The following is a 10753-nucleotide window of genomic DNA, read 5'->3' as shown; positions in this document are numbered from 1 at the left end:
AATGGAGTCGATGGAGTTGGTGGGTTGACGGGTTGGAGGTGGTTGTTGTTTACTTCCAACTCCCCTTTCGCTTGGGCTGAAGTTAAATAACAACCATGGATGCGAGTGTGACCAGTCAGGCCGGCGCACATCACCAACTGAGCTGGTTTACTGATGGATCATCTGCAAAAGGAATGTTGAAATGTCACTACGAGATATTCGAATATTCTCAAGAAGAATCTGCCTCAGATCGACAGAAAAACTCAAGGTCGTGTCGATTAAATCGGGGTATCTTACTTCGTACATGGAGAGGACAGTCATTCCCAGCCTGGGAGAAAAGAGCAACAAGAAGAAGAAAAAAAAGGTCATAATATCCGTAGCATAAGGCTCATCACATACTCCCAGAGAAGGGGAGGAAACAGGGAGAAAAAATGGAGGGGAAAGAAAGTACGTAGATACAGAGATATGGAAGTATAGAACCATGAAAAAGTCGCGCCCAAGCTCCATGCAACCCGAGATGTCTGTTACCACCAAAGCATTCGCTTTCCACCCAAAGGATATCGGATGCATTATATGGGGTCGCAACGTGATCATGGAAGAATCGAAAAAGAAAGGGAAGAGGGAAGGAAAAAGGAAACGAGGGAGGGGAAAGAGGAACAAAAAAGAAGCACTCATAGACAAGCAAGGCTTAAGTCCATGGTGACTGACAAGAAATGGTCAAATTGCTTGTCATCCTGGGCAACTGCGTAGCTAGTCTTCCGCTCGTTCAGGAGTTTCATCCTCACGGGATGCGTAGATTTGGTTTCTCGCATCGATTGCTCCTTGGAGTGAATCAATATACGTTCGGAACTTGACAATTTCCCGCAGCAGGTACGAAGACTTGCGCTCCCAATTGGCCATCGCCTTGATTGCGTTGGGGTGGCGTGGCGAGAACGCGAGGATCATGGCTGGTCGAAGTTCGTTATGTCGCTGTAGCTCCTCCTCCACGTTCTTGACATACGTCTGCAAAGCCTTCAGCTGGTCCACTTCAGGCTGTCCCGAAGCCACCATACTCTGTTGCGGCGGGGCCCAGTCGCCGATGTGTACCCGGTCGGCAGGAAGTCTAGGTCGAACCCCTTGCTGATCGATCGAACTGCGGATCGAACTTTGAATGCTGGGTCGGGCACCGGACGACGACGGTGGCGTCTTGTTGTGGTCGGTGTTCACCAGAGCGCTGTTGATGACCGCATCGCTCCACCCGAACTCCATATTGCTGATGCCTCCGATCAAGGGCTCCTTGGACAGTCGTGCGCTCCAGTAGTTGGCCGTGGAGACGAATTCGCGGACGATCTCTGGCGTGCCTGCTTGGAAAAGGTGAACGGCGCCCGTGGGTAGACTCAGCGCCCAGACATGCGGACGCGACTTGGAGTAGCCCGGCGGTGGGAGGGCACTGGCGATGGACTGACGGAGGAGAAACTTCCAAATTTCCTCGGCATTCTCAGTCCAATTTCCGCCTCCCACCACAAGACCGCCAGGAGAACGTGGTTTGGGTTTCGGCCGGACCGACTTGGCGGAGCTGCTGAACGAGAACAGACGCATCCAGCCTTGTTGGATCACGGCAAAACATTCATTCCAATTTCGATCCTTGGCTCTCTTGTCCACCGAATCCAGATGGTGTTTGTGTTTCAGGCTACCTTCTTTGGCCCATGGAGCGCCGGCGAGCTGTAGAGTTTCATCTTCTAACAGATGGACCGTACCTTCAACATCTTCTGAGCTGGCGATGGAATGAGCGGTATCTTCACGGATGATCGCCTGGCTCAGTGCGTTCGCAAACCCGATCGACTGCTGATAATCTCCGCGTGGATAATCTGATCCAAAGGAATCGACCGAGGCAGAAGTCAGCTTCCCTAGGGAATACTTGCTCCAGGTACTCGATGCCGAAGGACTCCATAGAGATGACTGGTCATCCAGGCTAGTTCGGCTGGAGCCCATAGTCGACGGGGGACATAATCTTGCACGTGAGCGAGGCTTAGAGGACCAACGCGCGGTGCCGTATCGAGAGTCAGCAGAGCGACCGCGGGGATAGATATCGGAGCCACTCTTGCTGATCGTGCTGGGGCTTCTGCGTAGGCCATGATGATTCGAGCCGGGGCCAAGTAGGCTGTTCGATTGCGGCTGGTGTCCGTCCCTGTCGCCTGAGGCACCGTGGAGCGGAAGTTTTTGTTTCTGGATCGAGGAGTAAAAATCTCGGAGGACGGTCTCAACCTGCTGCTCCCAGGCCCGCACTGACCCATTGAATGGCGCATTAACCAGGGGACCAATGTCGCTGTCAGGATCACCGCCTAATTTAATTGAGAGATCGGTCCGCGACAAGCGATTCGACAGCTTCGGCGGAGGATTGGTCGGCCGGTTCACATCTCCATTCGCCCTCTCGGATTCATCAGCCGAGGTAGGCTGAGAGTTCGAATCTATTGCAGAGAGTCTCGCTCGATTAGCTGGACGTAGAGGGTCAAAACTATCCGGAGCTGCATCGATGGCGACGCGATGTATTGTGGGCATTGTGTTGCGAACGAATTGCGTTTTGGTCATCTTCTGCTCGATATCCGCGAGATGGAGATCGGTGTTCAAGAGCAGTAAAGAATAACAGATGGTGTGTACAACATCTAGGCAACTGTTAGGTACGATAAGGTGCCACGGCGACAGAAGGACGAGAGCGCTGAACAAACCTGAAGCTTTGAATCCATGTCGTGGGTTACACTGGCACCATCTTGTGGAAAACGCATCCAACACTCGATCAACCTGCTGCGTCTCACCCTTGAGGATCAGCCGAGTACAAAGACTCCGCAGCGCCGCCAGAATGTTCATGTTGGACCAGTTGAAAAGCTCCATATATGCTTCTCGAATGGTCGCACGATTGGGGTCGCCTAACCAGGCGGCAGCAGGCTCGTTGCCCACCACCTGATCTTGGCTATCAAATAATCTTCTCGCGTGCTCTCTGTCTGAGCTGGTAGGCTCGTCCGAGGAGGAGGCACTGTCCGGACGTTCTGTGATATCCTCTGGGATCTCAGGATCTTCTGAAGGAACGGCTGGGGTGTTAGCAGCCGTGAAGAATTCGGTATCCGATGGCGAGGTATGGGGTGAAACACCAGCGGTCTCCGTGGCGGGGATAGTCAGCTTGCTGAGCTGTGCTGTTCGACGATCTCCGCCTACGCCAGAGTTAGAGCGAAGCACGCCCTCAGCCGTTTCCTCGGGGTGAACTTTGTCTTCGGTTGTCGTCTCCTTGGACCCGTCATCCTGGGCTGTCGCACTCGCGGGCGAGAGATTCTGGACTACTGGAGACAAGGCTGGAGCGGGAATCATGGTCGGTGGTGTGATCGTATGCTGGGATTCACTGGCGACCTGGCCGACTTGTTCGTTGTCCTGGGATTCGATGCCGTCTCTGACCGCCATTTTCCTCTGCGGTGGATCGACAGAGGCTTCAGAGTCCAAGCCAGCGGCTTTGACTGTGGATTCTTCATTGCCACTGCTGTTCATCAAGAATGATGTATCGTGACCGCTGCCTGCAGGTGGCGGGGGATATAGACTGTATTTGGACTTGGAAACGCCCTTGACAGGAGCAGCAGAAACCTGTTCCTTGCCTCTCTGGGCGGAGGAAAGTCCCGCAGTCTTATTTGCCGCATCATCTGCAACTGCAGCCCGAGCGGGACGCTCTTTTGATTTATCACATGCAGGACCCACGCCGTCAGCAAGGTACGGATTCATGACCTTTCTTAGGCTACTGACAGGGCTGGGTTCTGGTTTCAGAATTTCCATTGTCCTCGGACCCAGTTGCTGGGGGAGCACGATGGGTGGCGGGGCGCTGTTGTCAATGGAGATTGATTTTTTCCGACGACGAAAGAACGATGGTTTTTTGTTCACTACCTGAGGGGGCCTTTCTCTGGGCGTACTGGCACCGGACACATTATGATTTCTCTGAGGCTGTCTGCTTCCTCTGAGGGTCCCGCTCGCTGCGTTTACCTGATTGGTATCGTGCTCCAGGGAGATTGGGCTATCATAATGACTTGCTTCTGCTGGTACGATAACCGAACTCCTCGATGATCCAAACACGCGTCGGAAGAATCCCGGTCGCTCCTTGACTGGCGCTGGCTCCGGCGGAGGTAGCAATGTTGGCTTGTTGAACGAGATGGTGGGACTCGGAGCTGGAGGGTCAAGTGTTGCCGAGATATTTGGAGGAGGATCCAAGCCGTCATCGGCCAAGTTCCTCATGCCGCTGTCCGCGCCCCGCATGTTGGCGCCGCTATTGATGTTCTCTGGTCGAGACTTCCGAGCCTGGTTCGTCCGAGAGGACTTCGGACTGTTCCGCCGAGAGACGACTGGTGTCCGGGATGACTGGGAATTTGATGGTCCAGAGTAGTCGTTTTGGGATGATGAGTGCAATTTCCTCGGACCAGCGGGAACACTGGGTGTCGGAGCCGCATCTGTACTATCGTAGAATGTGGATTCGAAGTCGGTCGAAGTGAGCGTTGGCCTGGTACCATAATCAAAGCTCGCCGAGCGCCTCTCATTGGTAGAGCCAGCTTGGGCTCGGATGAGAGGCGGGCCAAAATCTAGTGTCGAAGATGCGCTCGCTTTGCTGCTTTTCCTCGTCGTGCGCATCGCCGAGGGATCACCACCAGCGACAGTTCGATAGTCATAAAGCTGACCTCGCGATCCCGGCGCGTCTCGACTGCGGGTGCTACCGATTCGTCTCAAACCGGAATGGTAGTTGGAGCTGCTGTTGCTGCGTCGGCCTCTTGCTGGCTGAGTTCCATACCGCGCGGCGCTATCGTCGTAGCCCAAGTCCGCTTCCGACGACAAGGAGGAGGAAAACGTATGACCGCGATAACGCTGCTGCGTTGTAGATTCCTGCGAGTTTCGGCCATACAATTCCGACTCAAACACCGAATTGAACAGTCTGTAGTCATCGAGAATGGAGTTGCCCGCGGAGAAAGCGAACTGGTCTAGAGATAGTAACATGTTGTCGACAATGGACGTGCGCGCGGCGTGTTTCGGGGACAATGATAGATCATGAGGATCGCGTTCGTCGCTCGACTCATTGCCGCTGTTCGCATTGTCGGCAGGGTTCATATCGTCGAGGAAGGTTTCGCGCAACGACGGCCGCGGATGAAGTCCTCTCTTTGTGGGTTTGTAATTGGACGCCTGCGATGGAGGTGTCCGAGGCGGGGAGCGATTGGCTTGAGTATCCTGTCCCGAAGGCATTCTGATGCTCCCTTTCCGAGCTCAATAATACATTCACAACGGGACTTTAGGAAATGGGCTCGCGGAATCGGAAACAGTTAGAGCAGGATGGCGCGACCATAGACCGGCGATTTCACCGGTTGCGAAGAATCAAAGAGTAAGAGTCGACTGATCTCTAGTATCCGCCTTGTTTAACAAAACCTTGAAGCCCAAATTATCAAGAACCAACGTGGTTGGGTTTCAATCACTCGAGACCGTCCCTCCAATCACAATAGGATTTCCCTTCCTGCAACTTCGCTTATGGTAGTAAACCCCGGAGCCGAATTGCCGTCTTTTGAGAGGGAATGAAGAATAGATCAGCTCACGGTCATCGCGGAAGATAGAGGGCGCAGAGGGCAAAGAACGATATTCCGTCGACTTGTTATGATTGTTTAAGGGGTCCGGGACGAACGATTTGCGGAGAGAGAGAGAGAGAGAGAGAGAGAGAGAGAGGGACAATTGCGTGGAAAGGACGATGAAGCGTATTTAGTAAATCCAGACCTCTTAGTCGGGGTCTGAGAGCGATTGCCGGAGAGAAGATCCGAGATGATCCTGCTGCAAAATAACAAGTATCACAGAATGAGCGATGAAAGAACAAAAGAATGAGAGAATGGATGTTAATAATGATCTTGATTCTTGAGGGGAATTCGAAAGAATGCCGGATCGTGGAAGCCTCAGGCAGGCAAGGGACGAAACCTACAGAAAGGATGAAACACCAGAGGAATGAAATGATGGACTGCACTTTTGATTATTAAATAGTCAGGATTCTGGACAGATCTGGTATTGGTATTACTAGAGATTATATTCGTGAGAGAAAGAGAGGAAGAGAGATAGAACTAACTATGCGACTGTCGTCCCCAGCACTGTCATTAATCTTCTTCTTCTTCTTCTCCTTATTATTATAGTTGAGACAGACGAATGATTCGCTATGTCGCAGTTCGCAAGTCTGGAATTCATCGGTCAAACTCTCATCAGTAATGAACTAATGACACTATGACAGTCCCATGAACAGAGGAAATCTTTCTGGTTTCTACGGAGTACTAGTTATCTTCTCAGGGGTAACAGTCTAGTTGATAATCAACACGACTAACTATAGTCCAACTATAGCAGAGTGAACTAAGGAGACTAAGGAGACCATCTGCCACTAATTTTCAATGGGGGCTTGGCGCTAAATGGCGAGGCAATAGGCATGGCATTTGGCACCGAGTGTCTGGGAAATCTGCAGAGACAATATCCATGCAATCCGATGGGCTAGAGTCGATAGATTACTATTGTTTATGCTCGCCTGTCTGTCACTGACTCGCATGGTTGAGAGGTATCCGATCAATGGAAGTCATGAACGTCGAATTATCAAAATACCCCTTACTAGAGACTCGGTTAGTCTGTTGGTCTATTGTCACGACTCACGACTCGATCATTCTCCCAGCCTTGGCCCATGGGCCCATGATGTGGAGACTTCCCCCCCCCCAGAAATGAACTAGAAGCTTTGACGATGGAGTACGGAGGAGATCAGGAGAGTCGTAGTCTATCCAGGCATCCAAAGATAAACGAGCCAGACGGAGTTCTACCAAAACTGGAAGACAATAGTATTAGGTCAATACCGTGCGCAGAACGCCATTCGGGTTTCCTGGTCTCAGAAGTAAGATTGGCATGTATGCTCGATTGACAGACTGACAGACGAAATGCTGCATCGCTGCCACCTGAAAGGTTGAATCTCATCAGCGTGTGACGTGTCTGAATCCTGGACTCTGACCATGAACACAAAACATGTGCTCTGATACATATCATAACCTTGACGATCTCAACCTTCTTGATGCGCTGGGCCCAGAGTCCAGGATCTAGATGACCGACGTAGGCATCTTGGATCATGGTGTCCCAACGTGAAGCTGAACTCTTGAAGATCCGCAGAACGACCCGTTTTACAGACAAGGATGCTTGGAGATATTGATTTTAGATCTTTAGGGTTTGAGACCTGTCAATCGTCATGTCGATCTGATGTTTTTTTCCTGGAAGCTTCGCGGAAAATCTTTGCGAGAGCAATCACATTTCGACTCTAGATTTTCGAAAGTAGTTGGGGTTCTCAGTGCGTACTTCGACAATAATAGTAGAAGTGTAGAACACTAGTTGCTCTGAGATAGACTCTTAAAGAACCGCTTTGGTGCGGATGGTCTCTGTGGCTTTGAGGTACTCATGATAGGTCTGCCAATGCGCTTCGATGGCAGAAAAGAACCAACCCAGCCCATAAAGGCTCAAAAAGACAGATAAACAGAATAGACAGAGAAACTAGCCATGATACAAGAAACTGCGTCTGGCAGAAGGATAGAGCGACACTGAGGATGCTGTCGATCTAAACTAGGACGATGTAAACCGAACGGCTTCAAGTTAACCCGAAACAGCGGATGACATAATGGCCCCAACGGCAGCAGCAACTCCGAACAACATCGAAGTATCTCCATCCAGATCAATAATACTGACAGATCCAAGCTGCGCCGCGGGGTTCTTATTAGACAACTTTACATTCCTCTACAACTGGATTGTACTGACTCATTCTCCCATCTCGAGTGTCCTGGGAATTGGGATAGTTCTTGCGAGTCTCCCTCTACGATGAACCCAACCATCTCTGTTCCTCGTCAACATGCCAACGGCGCCAGCTTCGGCGGCACAACGCCAGCAAATCGCGGGTCGAGTATACGGATGCCGCGTTTCTTCAAGAGGTGAGCTCGTCAAACTTCGGTGTTCGACTGCTGCTCGCATCAGAATATCCCGCAAACACCGCCTCTGGTCTTTGGAGCTTATGGCTGATGATCACTGTTTGTGCGGAGTAGGCTGTTCAAGTTCCCACAGATGGACTTTGAGATGGCTATCTGGGAGATGACATCACTATTAATAGCGCCTAAGAAGGTCTTCAAATCGATTTATTACCATGTAAGTGTCTCCTTTGCTCGGTTCGTGCCTGTCTCATCATTGGGAAACCGTACTAAGACCATAATTCGCCGATAGAAACGTACGTCGAGTCCGCTTCATCCTTGCTCAAGACATCCCGTCGGGCGGTCCGCGAGAGCACACCACTAACATAGCGCATTATGTTTCCAGAAACGAAAAACACCTGGCACCGTCCAGACCCGTCGTTCACCTATCTTCTGTCCTTCTTTCTCCTTCTCACAGCTCTCGCATGGGGCCTCGCCTATGCGCCCTCATTCGGATCGATCGCCCGCCTTTCGCTCCTCTTCATCTTTCTCCATTTCATCGGGTCGTCTCTAGCGGTGTCGACCGCCGCATACTTTGCCATTCCGCGCCTCTTCGGGCCTGAGGGCGCAGCCGCGTCCCTGACTGGTTTCAGAGGATCGCGAGGTCGCAGGCGCGGCGCAGCTCAAGGCCTCTTCACACAGCCGGGCGAGAAGGATCAGTTGGAGTTTGGATACTGCTTTGACGTGAGTGGCGACCTACTCACTCTGGGGAAATCGACCAGTTGGTAGCAACAAGGTGCGAGGGAGCCGGAGCTAACGTTTTTTTTTTTTAACCTTAGGTCTCGAATCGGGCGTTCTTCCCTCTATATCTCCATCTCTACGTGGTCCAGTTTCTGCTGCTGCCACTCCTTACCCGCAGCCCGAGCAATTTCCTGGCCACCTTCCTGGGCAACACGCTCTACCTTTCCGCACTGACCTACTACACCTACATCACCTTCTTGGGGTACAATGCGCTCCCCTTCCTGCACAACACCGAGCTCCTCCTGCTCCCGATCCTGTTTCTGGTCATCGTGTGGCTGGTGAGTCTGATTGCGGGCTGGGGGGTGGTGATGCACGGCCATAGCGTGGTAGGGTTGTTCTGGGGGGTCTGAGGCGCGAGAGCGCGTGTCTCTGGAAAACTGGATAGCGTTTGGTTCCGTCGATATGCATGGTTTGTATATACTTTTTTTTTCTTTCTTTTTTCTTTTTCTTTCTGATTTGAGAGTACGGCGTCGGGACTTGCATGTTGTTTGGTTCGTTCTTTGCTTTTTGCGGGCTGCATCTGCATAATATGACAATAGTTTGATGGTTAATGGGTCTGTATATAGATGGAATGTCTATCACATTGAGCGAGGTGTTCTTTGCCGGTTTCTTAGCGAGCTGAGGGAAAGAAAAGCGCCATGATGCATATGCTTATAGTATCATTGATATGTCCGAGACAAGGTCTCTCCCAAGGATGTTTCTAGACAAGAGTATACCCCCCAAACAACCAGAGCACGATATGCAATGTGCTCGAGAAAAAAAAAAAAGAAAAAAGAAAGAAAACAACACAATTGGAAAGGGGGGGGGGAAGAAGATTTCATCACTTCATTTCAACAAAAAAAAAAGACAGACGGGTCTCCCCCAGCGCAGCAGATAGCCCCTTTTCAGGCTGGCCCGAGCCTATTTCTTCTTAAGACCGCCCTTCTTCTTGCCCGCCTTAGCCTCCTCGCGTTTCTTCAGCTCGCGCTCGCGCGCCGCAGCACGCTCCTTGGCCTGCTCCTCCCTCTCCTCCTTCTCGGCCTCCTTGCGCAGCCGCTCCGCCTCGCGCTGCTCGCGGATGATCGCTAGCCGCGCTAGGTCCGCGCGCGCCTCGTCCGTCTTACCCTCAGCGTGCAGCTTCAAGTACCGCTCGCGCGCCTGCTGCGCCTCGATGGCCTCGCGCTCTCGCCGCGACAGCTGCGACGGGTCCGTGGCACCGCTCTTCTGCGCTCCTGCCGCCGCCGCCGCGTCGGGCTGTTTCTGTAGCTGCGACCGCGACTTGGCCGTGTGGTTCGGATTGGCGGGGAGGTCCTCGTCGTCGTCCGAGTCGTCCGAGTCGCCGCCAGCAGAATCCTCCTCCGAGTCCGAGGGCGGCAGGTCGCCCGGCTGCGCGGCGACTCGGGTCCGGCGCGCGATCGCCGCTTGCTTCTTCGCCTTTGCGGCCGCGCGGCGCTCGTCGCGGGTCATCGTCGAGGTTACCTCGCCGGTGCCCGCCACCGTGGAGCTGGGGCCCGGGCGGGCGGCGCCAGCGTTGTCATCGTCGTCGCTGGAATCCTCGTCGGAGCCGGAGGTGTCGTCAGATTCCTCTTCTTCGACGGACGAGGGGATATCATCGTCGGGTTCCTGTGTTTTTGATTGAAGACAAGAAAAATCAGAACTGGAGTGAACAAGAACCGTAGGCATCTCCCTAGCAAGGGGTTGTGCGTTTATGTTCTGGTTCTGGGTTTGACATACCCGCCAGAGACCAACGGGGTTCCCATCCTTGTCTACCGGCTGCACATCCCGGCTGAAGCGCTTTCCACCTGTTTCCCGCAGAGCGTAGGGTAAGCATCGGTCTGGTTCTGTTGTCCTGCTGTCCTGTGGCGGGCCGACGAGAGGCGTAGACGCCGCACCTACCTCCTCTGCTGGGTTTGGAGAACTTTCCTCCTCGGCCGCGGGGTGCCATGATGTATAGAAAACGAATGAGGTTGATTGATGATACTGGAAGAGATAAAACCCCAACTCTACATGTGCAGTTAGTCTCTGTTCACTAAGTCCCTTGCCAACCACAG

General features: G+C 52.7%; 3 protein-coding genes across 3 annotated transcripts, besides 4 other annotated features; 1 reads left to right on the top strand and 2 right to left on the bottom strand.

Annotated features, from left to right (window-relative positions):
• Positions 1-729: 729 nt before the first annotated feature.
• On the bottom strand, positions 730-5217 carry ACLA_033700 (Sec7 domain protein; the record flags this gene model as incomplete). Its single annotated transcript, XM_001270592.1, has 1 exon — positions 730-5217. The coding sequence occupies one exon, from the start codon at positions 5215-5217 to the stop codon at positions 730-732; it is 4488 nt and encodes a 1495-aa protein (XP_001270593.1).
• A 438-nt stretch (positions 5218-5655) lies between these two features.
• Positions 5656-5691: a microsatellite.
• Positions 5657-5688: a microsatellite.
• Positions 5692-8079: 2388 nt separating the features above from the next.
• ACLA_033690 (unc-50 family protein) lies at positions 8080-9073 on the top strand (the record flags this gene model as incomplete). The annotated part of the gene is made up of 3 exons (XM_001270591.1): positions 8080-8160; positions 8313-8666; positions 8762-9073. The coding sequence occupies 3 exons, from the start codon at positions 8080-8082 to the stop codon at positions 9071-9073; spliced, it is 747 nt and encodes a 248-aa protein (XP_001270592.1).
• Positions 9074-9144: 71 nt separating this feature from the next.
• Positions 9145-9174: a microsatellite.
• A 304-nt stretch (positions 9175-9478) lies between these two features.
• Positions 9479-9506: a microsatellite.
• Positions 9507-9623: 117 nt separating this feature from the next.
• Positions 9624-10647, bottom strand: ACLA_033680 (PDGFA associated 1 family protein; the record flags this gene model as incomplete). Its single annotated transcript, XM_001270590.1, has 3 exons — positions 9624-10325; positions 10437-10504; positions 10599-10647. The coding sequence occupies 3 exons, from the start codon at positions 10645-10647 to the stop codon at positions 9624-9626; spliced, it is 819 nt and encodes a 272-aa protein (XP_001270591.1).
• Positions 10648-10753: the final 106 nt, after the last annotated feature.

The sequence above is a fragment of the Aspergillus clavatus genome, genomic scaffold (assembly GCF_000002715.2).
Source record: "Aspergillus clavatus NRRL 1 1099423829802 genomic scaffold, whole genome shotgun sequence".
Lineage (NCBI taxonomy): Eukaryota > Fungi > Ascomycota > Eurotiomycetes > Eurotiales > Aspergillaceae > Aspergillus > Aspergillus clavatus.
Note: the sequence above shows the minus strand (reverse complement) of the source record. Positions and strands in the feature narration are given on the sequence as shown.